The following is a 21,397-nucleotide window of genomic DNA, read 5'->3' on the forward strand; positions in this document are numbered from 1 at the left end:
GGCTGCGATAGTGAAGGAGACATTCTCGCCCTTTATCGTCTTTAAATCTCTTCTTATTGTCCGAATCGTCATTTCGTTCTCGCTCCCCCGCAGTCCCAGCTCGGCCGCAGCGGACGCGAGCAGAAGGGTCTTCTCTGACCCGTCATCAAGGACGGCGTAAGTGTCCATGACTTTATCTTGGTAGCTCAATGTCACACGGACTACCTTTAAGAGCACTTGGGCGCCGCTGCTGCTGGCGGGGTCAATGTACATGACACTTGCCTTGGTGCCGCTCGATGGTGCAGGTGGAGGCCGTCTTCTGTTACTCTCGTGTAGTATATCTAGATGGGCTCCGTCGCACCGACTGCACCTTTTCTTTAGGCGGCATTCGGCTGCCATGTGTGGTCGCGCACATCGGTAACAGCGCCTGTTGGACTTTATCCATTGACTCACTTCTTCTGCATTCATCTTTGTGAACAGGTCACATTGTGACAGCCAGTGTTCTTTCTCACAGTAGGGACACACTATCTTCCACTTCTCTTTTCTCGAGGGGGTACTGTGGCTCTTACTGCTCGGTACTGACTCTGATTGGTGCATGACAGTCACCGATCTTCTTCCATCATTTATTCTCCTGGGTCCCTCTCTGGAGCTTGGCGTGCTCCGCCCGAACGTATCCAGTCGTAAGCTGCTGACTTCTCTCGCCAGGAAGTCGGCTAGATCAAGGAGGGATGGTTCGGGGCCGTTGGGATCCCGGTAGTCTCTCTGCCGCCTAAAACGCTCTTGTCTTGCGGGTGGCAGCTTCTCCAAAATCCTCTCGACGTTAGAGTTGGCGCATAGCTCATGCATGCCCTTTTCCCGTTGCGCTCCCAGCATCCCTACCAGGGACTGCACTTTGATTGACAGGTCGTCTAATGAGCGATTGTCTGTTGCTGGGGGTAGGCGATCAATATGCCTTATCTCTTGGGTTACGTAATCCCATATACGTCCATATCTCTGGTCCAGCGCCGCTAGGGCCGCTGTGTATGGTGTCGTAGAGGTGGCATAGGCTAGCGCTATATTGTGCGCTCGCGGTACTTTCAGGTGCTTCAGTAATATTGCATACTTGTGGCGTTCATCAGCGACATCCACCATCATTGTCTCTAAGCACATCCGGAGCTCCGTGTACTGTGCTCGACTCTCATAGGCGAAGTCTGGAAACGACGGCGTGGCAATGTATGACGCCGTGGATGGCTGATACATCGGCGAGCGTTGGGGGAGAGACCTCCTAGGCGAGTCCCCTCTTGCGCCTCGCTGTGGGCTGGTACCGACAGGGTACCATGGCCCGCTGGTCCAGGTGCTATTCCTCGGGGCTGGTCGTGCGTCGTGCTCACCCGTGAATAGAGTCGGGGGTCTGTAGCGCAGCGCCGCGGGGGTATAGCCTGGGCTGTACTGGACCTCCTGGTCCGGTGGAGTACTGTGCTGTCGTCGGGCTTGGTTCTCCTCCTCTCCCTCTTCTTCCTCTATCAGATCTTCCAGATCCTGTAATCGTTTATTTAGCTTCTCCGCAGTGTATGCCGCTCCTTCCTTGTAGCTGGGTCTCGCTTGGACCGGTCTGGGAAGGGGGTCTGCGGGGGGTATAGGCTCGGTCTGTTGGTCAAGTTCAGGGTCGCTTGCTCGGTGAGGAGACGCTGCCCTTGACTGTTGTCTCGACGAGTTCCTTGAACCCCTGGCGGAGGGAGAGGGTGTTGCCTTGCGGATCAGCTGCTCCATTAGCTGCGCTTGTAGCTTGTCGCGCTCGACTTCGCGCTTGGTGAGATCTGCTTCTCTTTGGGCACCGGCAGCGGCGCGCTGGGCGTCGGCCCGGTCTCTTGCCATATTCTCTTCCGTCTGAAGGCGTCTCATCTCCAGGCGTGTGCGCTCTTCTTCGCTCCGTTGCTGCGCTTGGAGGCGTTCTCTTTCAATAGTAAAATGTTCGCGCTCGCTAAGCGTCTGTGCTTGGAGTCGATCGCGTTCGGTAGAGGCTGTCAGGCTGACGAGGAACGCCTGTTGTAGCATCCTCTCCGCTTCGCTGGGGGAAGGCGGTTGTGGAGGTGAGCCGCTCCTGGGTGAGCCGCTCCTGGGTGTACTCGTTGGGGAGTCCTGGAGCTCTATTTCCTCGGCGCTCTCCTCCTCTTCTTCCGTGCAGAGTTCTCTCTCTGTAGGGTTGTCTTCCTCCCGGGGCTGGTCGGGGACTACTTCTTCTGTAGTGGCGGGGGGTAAAGGCATGTCGGCTCCCTCCTGGTCCCCACCGTGAGCTTGGTCAGTTACATTAGAACCTACTAGGGCCTCTGTGGTCGGGGAAACCTGGTCGTTAAGGTCAGACATAATTTTACTTTCTACTTTTACCGCGTTTACCGTTTGTCGAAGGCTAGGTAGTTGACTGACAGCGTAATCCTCTAAGTACTGAGGTGTCTGTCGTCTGCGCCGCGGGCGTTCTAGGTTAGGAGGACCGTTTCGTGGAGTGTTCATCATAGGCCATTTCAATATTAATAACACTATATTAATATTACACTAGTTACCCTCCGGCTCGAAGGACCAATTGTAACTGAGGGGTACAATTCCCTGACTGTATTGTTAAGTATGGTATTAAACCACTACCTCTTGTACTTTAACTTCTGGCCATCCAGTACATGATATAAATATGATGAACACTTTCCCACCTGATGAAACGAAGTCCACACAAATGTACAAATCGAATATTTAATATAGCAAAAGGTATATACAACGTTCACTTGTTTACACTTATGATTTGAAATGCACTTGTATGGCAAATGAGTATTCGTAGGTAAATCAACATTGAATGTCCAATCTCTGGTTACGCAGGGAGTAAGTATACAACCCGGTTCTTTAGGAAACTATAGCGATGGTACTTAAATGATTATAGCTGGATACACTAAGGGGGGGGGGGGGGGTCCCGCTGGTTGTAAGACAGTAGGAGGGGGGGGTTAGAGAAGCCGCTGGCGGTATCCCATCTGGCCGACGATTTCTTGGGAGAATTCAAAGTCTTGAACACGGTGCCCACAGAACCTCGGTCCGCAGACGAATACAGCTGGACCCTCTGGTGGACGGTAGCTGCCGGTCCACAACGGAGAGACGTGAGGCGACCTCACTGGTGTAGAGCGCCGTCTCACCTGGAGTCCTCTCCGGGGGGTAGTTCCAACACTCCGCAGTGTTGGCCGTTATCCATGGAATAATCAAAGCACCCAAAGCATAATCCAAGCCGTGGAAGGCTCGCCGTCGTCCGGGTAGAGTAATCCAATATACAGGTCCAGTCGCCCTGGCCCGGAGCTCCTCGGATGCAAGCACCACTAGTGGTCTGCCCAGCCTGGTTAAGACTCCAGATAACGTCAGGAACGATGGGGGTACTGATAACTTTATAACTCTAACCGAACGATGCACCATACATAAATAGACTATTATTAGCTTAATAGAATACGTCCAACTCGACGGTATAGTGCCAAACTATGACAATTCAACTATTAATCCACACGATATCTCAATGCCTATTCTGAGGCCAAGTAGGCCTTACTGCACCACACGTGCGTCGTGGGTGAGGCTTCGCGTCTGTTACTCGGTTGGAGGGTAAAGAACTGGACTAAAAGAAAGTTCTACTTTACTTGCGCCATATATATATGCGCTATGAACAAATAGTACCATTCGTATTTCGCCAGACGTATTCATACGCGGAACCGGGCTTGCCACGACATGTTGGGCGGCACGATTGAACTTGAACCTAGGGGTATGGCTGCTGGCGCCAGGTTCTCGTCCAATGGTAGAATGAAACTATTATGGGCTGTTTAGTAGACTAACGGGATATTCAGTGCATATTGTACAAGGAATATACAGGGGATATCAAACGATATACAAATACTATTTAAATATATATATAAATAAATATATATATTCGGTTTAATCTGATCCTTCACAACACTAACGCTAACGCTACTCTCTGCTATGTTGTGGAGACTCAGTGAAGCATGCCGCGAGCTAACACTAACACTAACGCTAACGCTACTCTCTGCTATGTTGTGGAGACTCAGTGAAGCATGCCGCGAGCTAACACGGTTAATATCCACTGACTTGAGCAGCTAGACTTAATGTCAGAGGTTTGGAACTAAGCATTTTAAAATAGAAAGTCAAGCCAGTTGCAATGTTTGCAAGGACAGGCTGGAGGCGAAGTTTTCAGACTAACTTTTCACCTGGAGGATAACGTGACTGAGGATTATCGTCGGCGTTTCAGACCAGAATGGACCATTACGTAAGTCGAACACTGAATGTATACTAATGTGCAAACATATATTGAAACTTTTAATATTTCTCATATGAAGCAGAAGCACATTTCTCAGGGTGAATGTAATAACAAAAGCCTCCGAGCTCGCGCCAGTTTCCATAGGCAACAGAGGGGCTTGTCTCGCTCCGCCAGTTTCTGACAAAAATGCGTCAAAATTGATTACTAATGTGAAAGATCGGATCGGAAACGATCGGATCGATAGATATTTAAAATCACATGATCGGGATCGGATCGGAAGCAAAAAAAGGCGATCGGGACATCCCTAGTTCAAATGTAACTTCCAAACTGACTACATATCCCAACCACACCACCGCAGTGGTGCTCAATGGAGCCGTGTGTGTAGGGTGAGTGGTGCTGTTGGGATATGTAGTCCCAACACATAATCAATGGGGGACTTAAGGAACGTGCCAACCCGCCGCAACAGTTATGTTGGCCTAAGCTGTAATGTAAAGACTCTGCTCCTGAGATCTGTGTTCAAGGAAAAACTAAAAGATCAAAGTGCATACTCTGCAGTAAGCCCCTCCCCTTGCCAGTGGCCTCTGGAGTAAGCCCCTCCCCTTGCCAGTGGCCTCTGGAGTAAGCCCCTCCCCTTGTCAGTGGCCTCTGGAGTAAGCTCCTCCCCTTGCCAGTGGCCTCTGGAATAAGCCCCTCCCCTTGTCAGTGGCCTCTGGAGTAGGCTCCTCCCCTTGCCAGTGGCCTCTGCAGTAAGCCCCTCCCCTTACCAGTGGCCTCCGGAGTAAGCCCCTCCCCTTGCCAGTGGCCTCTGGAGTAAGCCCCTCCCCTTGCCAGTGGCCTCTGGAGTAAGCCCCTCCCCTTGCCAGTGGCCTCTGGAGTAAGCCCCTCCCCTTGTCAGTGGCCTCTGGAGTAAGCCCCTCCCCTTGTCAGTGGCCTCTGGAGTAAGCCCCTCCCCTTGTCCGTGGCCTCTGGAGTAAGCCCCTCCCCTTGTCCGTGGCCTCTGGAGTAAGCCCCTCCCCTTGTCAGTGGCCTCTGGAGTAAGCCCCTCCCCTTGTCAGTGGCCTCTGGAGTAAGCCCCTCCCCTTGTCAGTGGCCTCTGGAGTAGGCTCCTCCCCTTGCCAGTGGCCTCTGCAGTAAGCCCCTCCCCTTACCAGTGGCCTCCGGAGTAAGCCCCTCCCCTTGCCAGTGGCCTCTGGAGTAAGCCCCTCCCCTTGTACGTGGCCTCTGGAGTAAGCCCCTCCCCTTGTCAGTGGCCTCTGGAGTAAGCCCCTCCCCTTGTCAGTGGCCTCTGGAGTAAGCCCCTCCCCTTGTCAGTGGCCTCTGGAGTAGGCTCCTCCCCTTGCCAGTGGCCTCTGGAGTAAGCCCCTCCCCTTGTCAGTGGCATCTGCAGTAAGCCCCTCCCCTGGTCAGTGGCCTCTGGAGTAAGCCCCTCCCCTTGTCAGTGGCCTCTGGAGTAAGCCCCTCCCCTTGCCAGTGGCCTCTGCAGTAAGCCCCTCCCCTTACCAGTGGCCTCCGGAGTAAGCCCCTCCCCTTGCCAGTGGCCTCCGGAGTAAGCCCCTCCCCTTGCCAGTGGCCTCTGGAGTAAGCCCCTCCCCTTGCCAGTGGCCTCTGGAGTAAGCCCCTTCCCTTGTCAGTGGCCTCTGGAGTAAGCCCCTCCCCTTGCCAGTGGCCTCTGGAGTAAGCCCCTCCCCTTGTCAGTGGCCTCTGGAGTAAGCTCCTCCCCTTGTCAGTGGCCTCTGGTACTGAGTTAGGGCGCGGATCCACCTGCCTCATATTTCTTGGCGCAAGCGTCTTTTTTCAATGTATTCCAATGGGGACGGAGCGTATGCAGCCGCACGGCAGCCTATAAGGAAATGCGCTGCAGTCAGCTTCTTTTTTCAGCGCATTTCACCTTTTTTGTGCGGCCGCACACAACGTTTTAAAGTTGAAACTTTCTGAACTTTACAGAGCGATGCGCTGGGCGCATATTCAGACAAAGGCTCGCGCTGCAGCGCTCCACCCCCAGTACTACCGGCGCACTGCCAGCGTTTTTGTGAGCTAAGTGGACGCAGGCCCTTAACACTTTGATTGCCTAAGGCTAAATTCATGATATACCATCCGTTGCCAGCTCTATTTAACATGGAGAAGTTCCCCTTCTTTGCAGGGCTATAACCTTTTAAATTATATTGCTAGATTGCCATTATTAGGGCCCATTCAAGGTCCTATATGTATTGTTCATTGTGTAGCAACGTTAAACTTTTTCATTCACATATTCATAGTAAAATATGGTCTAAAGTATAAATATGTTTTCATCTCTTTCTGCAGCTTTCTCCAGAACGTGATTTATAGCCCCAAATGCATTATATTGATGATGAAATACAGTTTGATAGCGATCGGTGCCAGATGAAAAATTTCAAATGGACGTGCTTCTAGGAGTTTCTACGTATCATCTGATGATGACCGGATGGGCGGGGGATCGTTTATAATTCCGTGGGCAACGTTATACCATTCATCTAATGTGGGTCAAATGTTCATCATAGCAGTTAGTATCGAACACGGTAATAATAAACGCTAAAACTCACCCCAGTCTCCGCGGGCCGTTGGGCGATCAGCATGGAGAAGACAGTTTTCAATTATGGGATGTCGAAATACCGGATCTATTTCCAGGTTGTATAATAGTATATACGTCCAAATCATGTTGTTTATCGAGTTATTGGCAACGGATCGCTATGTATTGTGTCAAGATCGAGTCCCGGGACCTACAGCGAGTGCCCGGAAGTAATATGGACGATCACCACTTCATCCACATGACTTCCTGTTTGGCGCTTCTGCCGATCGGCCACCAGATGGCGCTCTTGAACCGCTAGAGGGTTGAGAGGAGGCCAGCACTGTGTCTCAGGGCTGTGGAGGAAAAATATGATTTCGATCACAGATTTTTGAAATATTGATATTAAAGACGAGTTAGGGCGTCCGCGGCAACTTTAGCATGGCTAGGAAAGACGCCTAAACACGTTTTCGGCACTTAAAGTGTTAAGCAGCCTTACAACCATCTCTCATGGTGCTCAAGGCCAGAGACTCACAGGACTAAGGAAAAGACGACAAAGCCTTATTTCTTCATCAGATGAACTCACTCTCACCTGGAGAGAGAGAGACCAAACAGCACGGAGGACAACCGGTTGGTGGGTTGGTTTGATCCGTCTTCTGACCCTCGTCCAGATCAGGCTTCAGTGGCAACAGTGACTAAATGTAACTGGCAGAGAGCGTCCTCTTGTTGACAATTTTTTTTAACAAAACAGATCACTGTTTGTGATTCATTCTGACGTCTCAGAGAGCTGAGGTGAAGGCAGAACTATAAGAATAATGATTAGCATCAGTTATTATATTATATTATTATTATTATTATTATTATTACTACTACTACTACTACTACTACTACTATTGCGTAATTATTGCTAAAAATATTTCTTAAAGGAACACACCAACATTATGGGAAATACGCTTACCGTCTTCTCCAGAGTCTGACAAGAAGATAGTTAATTTCTTCTCTGTGCGTTCAGTAGAAAACTATCTGGCTGCAAGCTAGTCTAGCTTAGCACAAATGAATAAAAGTGGGTACGGACCACTAGCCTAGCTTAAAACTCCGGGAGAGGTGTTTTTGGCCAACAGCTAGGCTAGTGATCCGCTTCCATTCATTTGTGCTAAGCTAGGCTAACATGCAGCCGGATAGCTTTCTACTGAACGCACAGAGAGGAAATTGGTATCTATCTTCATGTCTGACTCTGGAGAAGATCGTCAGCACATTTCACATAATGTTGGTGCATTCCTTTAATAATATTTTTTAACAAACTGCCCTAAAAAGAAATGTCTTAACGTTCCTTTTCTTCAGACAACCCACCCCTCTCTAGAGAATATGAGGCCAGTCCACATGCTCCACCCTCTCTGAACAAATAACCCACTACCCTCGTTGCTATGGGCTCAACTAAACACATTAAATATACATACTCTTCAATTACTTATTAGAAGCCTGTCAGGCTATCTGTCTTGTCTGTCTATCTGTTTCTCTGTCTGTCTCTCAAGTCAGTCAGTTAGTCTGTCTGTCTTCTCTGTTTCTTTGTCTGTCAGTCAGTCAGTCAGTCGGTTAGTCAGTCAGTCAGTCTGTCTGAGCATTTTTACTTAGTTATTTACTTAGTTAGTTAATTACTAGTTTTCTTTCTTCCTAGAGAAAGGCAGTGGCCAAACTGGCCATACATACATGACTTATTCCTCTAGAAAGGCTGGGGCCACATCGGGGTGGAGGACGCCATCATCTATATGCTCCACAGAGCGTACACGCACCTGGAGAAGCCGCGCAGCTCAGTGAGGATTGTGTTCTTCGACTTCTCCAGCGCCTTCAACACCATCCAGCCGTCACTGCTAGTGGAGACGCTCTCCCTGATGCAGCAGCTGGAGCACGGCTTGGTGGCCTGGATCAAGGACTACCTCACCAACAGACTGCAGTACGTCAGACTACAGGACAGTCAGTCTGACATACTGGTGAGCAACACCGGTGCCCCCCCAGGAACTGTGCTGTCACCCTTCCTCTTCACCCTCTATACCTCAGACTTCTGCCACAACTCAAGCGGGTGCCACCTGCAGAAGTTCTCTGATGACTCCTCCATCGTAAGCTACATCACCAACGACGATGAGGAGGAGTATAGAGCCCTGGTGGAGAGCTTTGTGGGGTGGAGCGACAGCAACCCCCTCCAATTCAACACCAGTAAAACCAAGGAGCTGGTGGTGGACTTCCGGAGAGGCAAGAAGAAGCCCCCCCCGATTCCCATCACCTTCTGAGGGGATGAGGTGGAGGTGGTGGAGTCATATAAGTTCCTTGGGGTACACCTGAACAATAAACTGGACTGGTCGGATAACACAGAGGCCCTCTACAGGAAGGGACAGAGCAGGCTGTTCTTCCTGAGGAGACTCAGGTCCTTCAATGTTTGCAATAGCCTGCTGCAGTCATTCTACCAGTCTGTAGTGGCCAGCGTCCGCTTCTATGCTGTGGCATGCTGGGGGGGCTACATCAACTCAAGGGACACCAACAAACTGAACAAGCTGGTGAGGAAGGCTAGCTCCGTGGTGGGAGTCGAGCTGGTCAGACTAGAGGTGGTGGCAGAGAGGGGGATGAGAAGGAAGCTGGCTGCTATCCTGGAGAATCCCTCCCACCCCCTCTACGATGTAAATACTATGTGATGCTGAGACCAAGGACCACAATGAAAATAAGGAGGGGTTGGGGGGGAGGGGACACTACAACTGTACAAGCAAAACTGTACATTGGAATATTGACAAAACCATACTTGGTAATTTACTGTACATTGGAGGGGGTTGGGTTAGGACATTTACAGGGGCCAGTTTCGAATTGCAGTCTCCCGTAGGTGTTCTTTGAGAGTGGTTTTGAAAGTGGGTAGTGATTCACATTTCTTTACAGCTTTGGGTAGGGCGTTCCACATTGATGTGGCATAATTGCGAAACGTGTTTAGTCCCTTGTTTGAGCCGAATCTGGGTTTAACATGATTTGTGGAGCTCCCTCTGGTGTTGTGATCGTGGTATTCACTGACCTTTGGGAAGTATTTTGACTAGGGATGCCCCGATCACGTTTTTTGCCACCGATACCGATCACCGATCGTCGTGAGCCATATCGGCCGATACCGATCCGATACCGATCGTTTTTGATTAAAAAGAAATTAAAAATTATTTTATATAAAACGTTTTTTTTTTTTTTTTTTTAATAAAATATATATATTATATAATTAGACTTGTACTTGTATTATCTGCGAGACATCGCCACCACGCAACAAGCTCCACTGTCTGTGTGTACTCTAGTAGCCTCCAGCTACGGCCAGGATTCCCCGGAGCTGCACCTGGACCTATACTCGAGTAGCCTCGAGCAGAGCTACGGCCAGGATTCTCCGGCGCTGCACCTGGACCCTATTGGCATAACGTTACTTAACTGTGCTCAGCAAGCCCTCAGCTCGAATACGCATCGAATCAGTGTTATAAGACATTGATATCAGGAGCTATCTGTAGCTACTGCTAGCCGGATATATAACGTTAATACAACGCCTCAGTGAATTATTTAGTTCAATGGGACATTTCGTTTTGAACGGTGAACTAACTTGCGCTAACGTGAGCTAACAGGTAGCATACACGTCTCTACTAGACTTTGTGGAGCGTTTGTTGATGTCAGGAGCTATCGGTAGCTGGCCGACTAGATGTTATAAGACATTGATAAGACATTGATATAAGACATTGATATCAGGAGCTATCTGTAGCTACTGCTAGCCGGCTAGATGACGTTAAGACAACTATTTAGTTCAATCGGACATTTCGTTTTGAACGGTGAACTAACGTCAGCTAACGCAAGCTAACGGAGATATCAACATGGACCACTAAACTTCTGGGGCATTTGTTGATATCCGGAGCTATCAGTAGCTAGCCGGCTAAATACCGTTAGACAATGCCTACTAAAAGTGAATAGTTGACTGGGTAATTTTGTTTAAACAGTAACGATAGCTAGGTAGCTAACGTTAGCTCAGGTCGAATGCACTATCTAGACTCAGCTTACAAACTCTACACGGGTACGGGCGGGGCTAGGGAGGAGGAGCAGTTTGCAGGTCATGTGCGTCTGAGACAAGCGAGTGAGATATCCACTTGATCAGTTTCCGCGATCTGCGAATATGACTAATTATCGGAATTCCCCGATCGCATATTTATACTCATTATCGGCCGATAACGATCGGTGGCCGATCGATCGGGGCATCCCTAATTTTGACATGTACATGGGTACCTTGGTCGTGTAGTGTATCTTCTAGACCAGGCTCATTGCAAGTTGCTGTACTCTGTCGTCTACTCTAAGCCATCCTAGGTTGTCAAAGTGGGCAGGGGTGAGGTGGGTTCTAGGAGTAAGGTCAAGCAGTAGTCTGACCAGTTTGTTTTGAGATGTTTGTAATTTTGTTTTTAGTGCCTTTGAGGTGCTTTGGTACCATGAGGTGCAAGCATAGTCGTAGTACCCTTGAATGAGTGCTCCTGCCAGAGTATTCTTGTTTACCAGAGAGATCCGGTACAAAAATCGAGTTCGTTGGTTGACTTTTTTTATTACATTGGATGCCATTTTGTCACAGGAAAGATTAGCCTCTAGGATGGAACCCAGGTAGGTAATTTCATCTTTCCTTGTGACAATATTGTCACCCACTGTAACTGAGAAGCCGTCGGTCTTGCTGAGTTTGTTATTTGAACCGAAGAGAATGGACTCTGTTTTGCCCATGTGTAATGATAGTTTGTTATCAGCGAGCCATATGCAGATTTTGCCTAGTTCCGAGCTGAGGGTTTTTTCAACCTGTAACTTGTTCTTGTCAGAGACCAGCAGGGCTGAGTCGTCCGCAAACAGGAACAAGTTGCAGTCACAAGCTGACGACATGTCATTTGCATAAATTAGGAACAGTAGCTGTCCTAGTATGCTTCCTTGTGGAACACCACAGCTCACTGGGAGGGGGGGGGGGGATAGGGTACCGTTTACCTCCACCATCTGTTCCCTCCCCTCAAGCTAGGATTGCATCCAGTTCACTGATAAGACTATCAAAACCAATTGCTTTTAGCTTGTCAATCAGAATGGAGTGATTGACAGTGTCGAATGCCGCAGTATTTGCCCACGTCCACCTCTTGTTTGATGTGGTCGTTCAAATAGAGAAGGTATGTGTCAGTGGAGTGGGATGTTCTGAAGCCAGATTGGAATTCATAGATTCGATTTTTTTCCGCTAGGTACTTTTCGACCTGTTCGTAGACTATTTTTTCCATGACTTTTGAGATGGAGGTAAGAATAGAAACAGGGCGGTAGTTGCCTGGGTCTAATTTGCTGCCCTTTTTGTGCAGAGGGGTCACCCTCGCAATTTTGAAGTCCTTGGGGACATGTCCCTGTTTTATGGAGAGGTTTATTATGTGTGATGACTGGGGTGATGGCGGCTGCTGAGTCTGAGGAATTTGTAGGGGATGTTGTCATGGCCAGTGGCCTTGTTAGGTTGGAGGGCGCTCAGTTTTTTGAGTACCTCATCTGTTGTTACCATTTCCAGCTTGAAGTCGTCCTTGCGGACCCCTAGGTTTTTGTAGTAAGCTACTATGTGTTCTACCCCATAATGCCCTGAGTGGGAGGGTAGTTTGTTTACCAGTGTTGTGGCTATGTTTGTGAAGAAAATGTTTAAGTAATTGGCTACATCCAGCTTGTCTGTGATGAGTGTGTTGTCCGTCTTTATGTTTATGTTTGAGAATCTGGTTTTAAGTTTTTTACTGCAGCCTAGTTGATTGAGTAATTTCCAAAGTTCACATGGTTTGTTTTTGTTTTCCTCGGTTTTGTCATTGATGAAATTCTTTTTTGCAGTTTTGATCATGGAGTTTACGTCGTTTCTTAGTCTGTTTCTTTCCAGGTAGGTAGGGTTTACATAGTCAGTAACAATAATTTATTTACATTATGTTATGTACATTAAAAGAAAACGCAAAGACAGAAAGTGACACAGGTAAAAACAACATAGTATGCATATTTGTATGTATGTATGCATGTACTGTATGTATATATGTGTCATGCAGGGTGCATTTAAGAAAAGGGCAGAAGGATCAAACACGAGCAAAAGTGTTATGGTTTGTAATGCGACCCCAATTGCACGACACAGACAGGTATTCAGTTAGCCTAAACCAAGGGCGTATTTATTAAACAACAGAAAAAAGGCAACACTGTTCCTTTAAGGGTAAATTTAACTAGAGTCCGGGAATCATGAACAAAAAATGCAGCACTGTTCCTTTACGTGAAGAAAAACGAGTACTCTCAAGGCAAAAACAGTCAACGTAATAATGTCATGGTTCGGAGTGCCGTCAGTGAAGGACTCACCAGGGGGCAACTGCCGAACGGGCAATTCAAAAACACGGATCCCAGAAAAGAGAGCGAGCGGGAGCGGGAGGGCGCCGCCGACATCTCACACAGGGGACGCGGCAGCACAGGGAACCTCCACAGGAACAGGAAAACGCTGCCGACATCTCACACAGGGGACGCGGCAGCAGGTGGTAGGATGTAGGTGGCACGACGTCTCACGCCGGAGATGGTGGTAACAAGATGACCCGGCAAGGAGTGGAAGGGAGTCTGCAATACTTGTTGTACTCTCATCCGAGCTGATTGCAAACTCCTCTCAGGTGCGTGAAGCAGAAAAGCGGCACGCCCCCTCGTTGGGCAGCATGCAGTCCTTTCCAGCCCTCACAAAAAGAGTTATCCCCAGGCTTGAGATTTACAGTAATGTAGTACCAGCTTGCCATTACTGCCAAAACATTCAAATAGGACGCCTACTTCTTGGTCAGGGGAGGGAGAAAAAGACTGGTTGACGTAGATGAAGAGTTGCTCGTGGGGTTCAAGCTTGAGTAAGGGAGCGATGAACTGAGAGAGCGAGTGTATCGTCCTCCCCTTCTCTACCGCCCATTTCTTTATCTTCAAGATGGGCGCGTCTCCCACCGCCTTCAACAGCACGTCAATCTTTTTCTTCTCGTCGGCGGTCGTTGAATCGTCTGCTGGTGGCTGTAGGGCGGAAGGCTCATCTTTGTGCGTTTCTGTGGGCGATTCTGCATTGTCAGACATCTTCAGCGTCCGGCCGCCTATCATGGGTGTAGGTGTGCTCCTGTTGGCTCCAGCAAGACCAATGGCTTCTCTGTTACAGTGGGTGACAATATTGTCACAAGGAAAGATGAAATTACATACCAGGGTTCCATCCTAGAGGCAAATCTTTACTGTGACAAAATGACAACCAATGTAATAAAAAGATTTACATGTCGAAATACTTCCCAAAGGTCAGTGAATACCACGACCACAACACCAGAGGGAGCTCCACAAATCATGTCCAACTCAGATTCGCACAAACAAGGGACTAAACAAGTTTAGCAATTATGCCACATCACTGTGGAACGCCCTACCCACAGCCGTAAAAATAATGTGAATCCCAGGCTACCCACCTTCAAAACCGCTCTCAAAGAGCACCTACGGGAGTCTGCAATTCGAAACTGGCCCCTGTAAATGTCCAACCCCCCCCCACACCCAACACCTCCAATGTACAGTCTCTTCCCCCTCAAATATACTCTCTTTTAGAAACTCCTTAAACAGTACTGTATATTTGTATATCTTGTATGTCATAAACATCTGGATATAACAGTACCATACCTGTCAACCCTCCCGTTTTTCCCGAGATTCTCCCGTATTTCAACCTTCTCTCCCGCCTTCCTCCTGTTAAAATATTTTCCCGTATTTTTCGTTTTTTTTTTTTATTTATACAAAATGGTTGCAATTCCCCTCCGTGACGACAGGTGGCAGCAGTGTAGATTAGTTAGCACAGGAAGTAAGATCAGAAGAACGGCCGAGAAGTGGGGTTGTTCCCGGAGAGCTGACTCTCGGCCGTGGTTTCTCAGTGTATAATGTATGGTGCTCTCCCTCAACATGCGAGTAGGGTGAGACAACACCATTCTTTAGTCCAAATAATACCCTACTTTATACTATATTATTGCCATTCGTTTAATGTAAAGTCAGTCTTACATTGGCACTGCTTTAACGTTGCATTTACCCATAATCCATTGCTGTATTAGACCTATGTGCCAGTATAACTTTTGTAAAGTAATGAAGCGCAAATGTAAAGTTATCAATACACAATGAAACAATATCTTTATCTATATATCACATGTCAAAACTACTTTAATAAAACTAGATTTTCCGTTTTTCATTTCTAGAAAACAAGACAGCAATTCTACTTCTGCATGCACCGGGAGAATTTAGCTCATAGCACAGATTTGGAGTTGATAGAATGGACATTGCTGTTCTTAGGAAATGTTGCACATGGTGGACTGGAAATAATGGAAATTAACATTTCTTGTATGTTTAAAGTTGATACATTGAGGCATGGTAGAATGTCACTTTATATTACAGCAGTATCCGTTTTTAACATTACAATTAGTGTCTGACACTATAGACACATGTTAAAAGTCAAAGTCAACTTTGTCATGTTCCAATTTGTGCAAGACATACAGAAAATTTTTATTACGTGCCCCCTTTCCCACGGTGTATATAGAAAGAAACAATAAACACAAAAGTAACATAGGACAGTGGTGGCTACGTGGCGCAGTGGGCAAGGCGCTCGCAACGAATGCTGGAGACTAGGCTTGAACAGGATGCCTCCTGTTCGAGCCCCGCTCTCCACATTGCTTTCAGTTTAGCTGGTCGTCCACAGTAATACACATTGGCCGTATTACGGGGAGGGAAACTGAAGGGTGGGGATTGGGCGTTGTGGACAGCGACTCCTACAGGTCGGTTGGTGCGCCTGCGCAGTAGAATCAAGAAGCGACAGGGACGGGCCCCTCCAAAGCCCAGACCCCCGACGCTGAAAGATCGAGCCGCGCAGGTGAAAAGATGCGACGGCTGTTACCTCGAGTATCGGAGGGGACTCGTGCTATGTATGACTTAGTCCACATTGCAGCCGGCTTGTGGGAGGCAAGAAACAACGTTCAAAGACAGGGGAGGGTTGAATTGGACGATATGAAAATTGGGATGGGAGAAAAATAGAAAATGGGAGAAAAAGTGGATCAAAAAAATAAATAAAATAACATAGGACACAATATACAACACACAGGACTATGTACAATATAAACAGTACCTACAATTAAATTAACCAATGAATTAAATAAGAGGTAAAAGAGAACTTAGTGTAAATATTCCTTAATTTGTGTCAACGTTATAAAAATCCTATTGTATTCAACAAATTAATTATGATACACCACAATGTGCCCTTTCTATCTATTCTAAATCTATGGCCTTGCGATTCCACGGCTGCGCAGTGCCGACAAGAGCAGGCGTTCCATCTCCTCTACAGAAACACTGACACTTACATTAATTTAATGCAGGGATGTACACAGCATTTCACTTTCAACCAGGTATCTGATTAATTTTATGTAGCAATTAGTAGTTCACCCAGTCTTGGGTACATACAGGTTTTGACCAGCAGATGGCAGCGAAGAGTCAGCTCAGCAGAGAGCAGCTGTCAATAAACATCCTAACAGAAAATATATACATACGAGGGGGAGGAGACTACATTGGGAGGGGGAGGGGGCAAGGGAGGGGGGCGGGGCGAAATCTCCAGTTTTTTCAAATCCCAATGTTGACAGCTATGAACAGTACTGTTTATCTGTATGTCGTGTATGTCATAAATGTTATGATGAATTGAAAATGGGGGACCCTGATGTAAACAAGACGAAAGTATTTCTCTGGTCTGCATCCCCTTAACAATCGTGTGTATTGAGCCGTACTGTATTGTACCCATTCTGCAATCTGTTAATAAAGTTTTCAATCAATCAATCAATCATATATTTAGCATTTTAGCATTTAGCATTTTTTGATTATATATTAGATTAGATTTTGATTATTGGATTATTAGATTATATATTGCATATATTTAGCATTTAGCATTTAGTTTCTTTCAGACTATATATTAGATTAGATTTAGATTATTGGATTAGATTATATATTGTAACCACTTATTGTAGGGAAAATATAACTGAGAGGGCATACATACCCTCATCTCGCACCTTGTTGACCATTATGCACATGTCCAGAGTTAATTATGTTATGTTAATTATATTGATTTGTTATATTGTTTACACTGCTTTTTACTACCTGTACCTCCCCTCCCCCCCCCCCATGCTGCTATGATGCCTGAATTTCGCCAAGGGGATCAATAAACGAATATCTTATCTTATCTTATCTTATACATACATTCTCTTTTCCTCTAGAAAGGCTGGGGCCATACATACAAACATACATTATTTCGTCCTCTAGAAAGGCTGGGGCCATAGTACATACAGTACATACTAGGGCTGTCAGTTTATCGTGTTAATTCGATTAATTAATTACACAGCAATTTTTTTTTTTTTAAATCTCATTCATTCCATACGAATGTAGAATAAACATTTACAGACTTTTTTTTTTTTAATTGTCCATTTGCATGTTCTTGGTATCTGATTCTAGGGACATCTATGGATCTCAGGGAATGTATTCCGAGTGTCAGAAATACTGTGTCTGTTACTAGGCTTGAGTAAATTGTAATGAACCAAATGAGAATATCAATTCAATTTTTTTATTTTAATTTTTTATCTTTGACTAACACTATGCTAAAATTTACCAGACCTGAAAAATCTAAGCAAATGAATAAATGGAATAATAATAATAATAATAATTTAGGACCTGCTCAGAGGTCATCAATCGGCACACATGCGATGCATGCATGCAATTCGTATCTGCGATTAACCCATCCCGTCGTCCTTCCCCCCCAAGGGCAGCCGGGAGCAGACAGGCGTCAACGTGAGCCGCGCCAGGGGACCAATCCAAGTGCTCCTGTCCGTCTTCGTCAAGGACGCCACAGCGTTAGCGATCTATTGTTGTGCATGTTTTTCCATTGGGTTTATCTTATCGGGGGGGAAACGCTTGCGAGCACGGGGAGGACATGCAAACTCCACACAGAAAGGCCTGGGAGATACCCCACCTGGGTAACTGGCATCATGGAAACCTGGTCCCCAAGCGGGAATCGAACCCTGGACCTTCTTGCTGTGAGGCGACAGTGTTAACCACTACACCACCGTGCCGCTTAAAGATGATTAAACAGAAGGTTTTGTAGATACAGTACTGAATTCTGCCATCCGGACACACTCAATTTGAAATATGATTATAGAATATCAGGCCTAAAATGGTTATGCGATTAAAATGCGATTAATTAGATTAATTAATTAAAAATCCTGTAATTAATTAGATACATTTTTTTAATCGCCTGACAGCACTAATACATACATACATTATTTCTTCCTCTAGAAAGGCAGGGGCCATACATATTCTTCCTCTAGAAAAGCTGGGGCCATACATATATACATACATTATTTCTTCCTCTAGAAAAGCAGGGGCCATACATACTTTCATCAGCCTAGTTTCCACCACAGGGCCAGACCAGGCGAACGGACTTATTTATTATTTATCTCACTTATATCCCCTCAACAACATTTCTGCTTCTTTTCCCATCTTGCTACCAGCTCAGTAGAGTAAGACGGAGCTTTGGAAGATACCTTCTAAACCTTTAACCCATTCCGTGCCAATCACGATGATAGTCGAGTTAACTCGCCATCGCTTGGGGCGGTCAGGTGGCGTAGCGGAGATTGTGCTCGTCACCAATGCAAGAGGCTGCGGTCTCGACTCCCGGAGAGTCAGCATTGCCTTGGCTTGGGCTGATCGCTATACTAACTCGTTTGGCTGAGTTAGGGGGAGGGAAGCCGTGGGTGGGTCCTGGGCGTTGTGGACAGTGACCCCCACAGTTCGGTCGGGGCGCCTGCACAGCGAGGGTAGGATCTGGAGAAAGGTAGTGTGACCTTCCACACGTTACACTCTCCCGGTGAGAATCTGCGCGGCCAGGCTGGCTGCCGGCTGGCTGCACATGTGTCGGAGGAAAGCATGTGACAGTCTCCAGCCTCCCGGACCAACAGTAGGGGGGGGGTGCGCAACAACCAGGAAGGGGGTTGGGAATTGGCATAACGACTAACAGTGGGATGGGAGAAAAATCGGAAAAAAGGAGGGGGAAAAAGATTTAAAAAAAATTTAAATTAAAACTCGCCATCGCTTGCGTGCCAATCACGAGTATAGTCAGGTTTTAATCGTTATTTCTTTTATTAGCGATATACAATCATTTTCATCCATCCAACCTGATGTTATCGTTGGGAATGGGTCTGAGCTCGCAAAAGGGCAAATACCGCCGCCTATCGTTTCCCGGATGGTATTGCACATCATTGGTTTGGATTGGCTGGGGATGTGCATCAGAAAAGAAACTCCGGTCCGGGTTTCCCTTCTCGGGCATGCAGTATCATATTACTACATTGACTGGGGAGGCTGGGAGCAGCGTGGATTATGTGTTTTGGACTATAACGTTAGATCAATGGACGCAATCGATATTTGGAATGGCAATCAGGAATTGGATTAATCTTTTTGCAGAACATCTGATGTGAGGTAAGGACTCTATGTTACCAGTCTTGGGTTAATCAGATGTTCCTTTCACCGCCACCGGAGCGCGTGTGTGTGTGTGTGTGCGTGCCGTTGGCGCAGAGCAAGACACGGATAAGCGATTTTTCAGCCCGCTTTCAGCGTGCATAAGGACACATATACTATCGATAATCTAGAAAAATTACAACGTGTTTTGTGTATTCCACTAAAGGGCTATTATCGCGTCTTTCTCCGGAATTACTAGAAATCTCCAAAATTATACTCGTATTCAAAACGGTATAAAATGGAAATGTACCGATTGTTTGTATTGAGCCGTATTGTATTGTACCCATTCTGCAATCTGTTAAATAAAGTTTACATCCATTCATTCTGCTAGCATTAACGTTACCAAGCTGCTAGCCACAATGCTATACTGTTATACTGGCATATCCCAATCACGTTAGCACGTAAGCTAACAAAATCGGCGACGATCTTTTTGTGAGACTAAACTCCGCTCTTGGTGGTCAATTGTGTTGATGTTAGTTTTGTTTCATCAACAAATGAGAGGCAGAACACACAGTGAATGTATCCGTTTTGTTTATTGCACTTTTATTGAACTTTCTTTGCTGAAAAATAAATGCTACGTTGGCTAAATGGCTCACGCGAGGCATTTAAAGATCGTGGATTGTTGATTTTTAGCAGGAAGTGTATTGGCACATTCAACTTTTCTGATTGGTTGAAAATTGCCTTCATGTTTGAACTACATCGCCACCTACTGCCACCTACTGCTTTGGCATTGTACTACATGTATATACATCACTGTGCTCAGGAGGCAAAAACAATGTCTAACTTGCCTGCCATTACGTTGCGTTCTGAAAAGCGAAACTGACCCTGAAAACGAAACGAAAACTGGCGATAGTGTAACCGCAGCCTTAGAAGGGGGAGTTGAATTACAAGTCATTTGAATGCTAATGAAGCAAACATAGTAGTTTGACATTTAATTACATTGTTTATAGTGTAACCACTCGTCCAGTCTGTTACCACAGTGCTGTTCTATATCTGTATATCTCTCTGTACCTGTCTTTCGATCTGTACCTGTATCTCTACCTGTACCTGTACCTCTATCTGTATCTGTATCTCTATATGTACCTGTATCTGTGTATATATATGTGTGTATCTCTATCTCTATCTCTACCTGTATGTACTGTATCTGTATTTGTACCTATTATATGTATATCTGTATCTGTACCTGTATCTCACCTCACCATTAGTATTGTGTATTGGTAAGAATCTTAGAGATTAGCATTTGTATTCATCCTTAGGAAATAGAAATTCTTGCAGGAGGATTATTTAAGTAAACAAGTATAGATGAACAGACAGTAATGTATGTGCTGTCCTGTATCAATAGATTCCCACACTCCTATTCACTACTTGCAACCTACAAGCCTGGTTAGAACATGAGGAAACAGGATGTCCACTGTGTTATTCCAATGATTTATAAACACAGACAACTGTCTCCATAAGCTGGAAATCAGAACAGTGAATTAATTAATTAATGATTGCCTTTGCTCATAGACATTTTTGATTGAGCTAATAATCCAAATGGTATTTGTATTCTATTTATTTTTGGGCTTTCTGTATTTTTCACCCATCCCAATTTAGTCGTTATGCCAATTCCCTTCCTGGTCGTTGCGCGCATTGCCCCACTGTCGGCCTGGGGAGGGTGTAGAACTACCACATGCCTCCTCCAATACATGTGGAGTCGCCAGCAGCTTCTTTTCACCTGACAGCGAGGAGTTTCACTGGGAGAACGTAACGAGTGCGGAGTAGGGCTGGGGGATAAAGTGATAACGATAATTATCGCGACATATTTTAATAATCGATATCGATTGATAATAAAAAAAAGATCAATCAAAAAAGATTTTGACAATACTGACCAAATTGAGATTTATTTTTCTCTTGTCCATTTATTTTGTTTGCTTTCTAATTTAAAATACAGTTTGAAACCGTCTGTACACAGTAGGCTATGTGTGCTAGCAGAGCTAGTCTCCAGTCGCGAGTGGTTTGTCCACCAAAAAAGTGCCAAAAGATAGAAAAGAAACTAGCAGAGCCCGAAC

At 46.3% G+C, this 21,397-nt stretch overlaps 2 protein-coding genes across 2 annotated transcripts in view; both read right to left on the minus strand.

Moving 5' to 3' along the window:
* LOC311230306 (monoacylglycerol lipase abhd6-A-like) overlaps nucleotides 1–21,397 on the minus strand; it is a 65,000-nt gene that overhangs the window by 36,895 nt on the left and 6,708 nt on the right. The window lies entirely within an intron of this gene.
* On the minus strand, nucleotides 13,506–13,892 carry LOC311229769 (ubiquitin-like protein ATG12; the record flags this gene model as incomplete). Its single annotated transcript, XM_084315844.1, has 1 exon — nucleotides 13,506–13,892. One exon carries the CDS (start codon nucleotides 13,890–13,892, stop codon nucleotides 13,506–13,508), a length of 387 nt encoding a protein of 128 aa, XP_084171970.1.

This window comes from Notolepis coatsorum (assembly GCF_963971535.1).
Source record: "Notolepis coatsorum genome assembly, chromosome: 6".
Lineage (NCBI taxonomy): Eukaryota > Metazoa > Chordata > Actinopteri > Aulopiformes > Paralepididae > Notolepis > Notolepis coatsorum.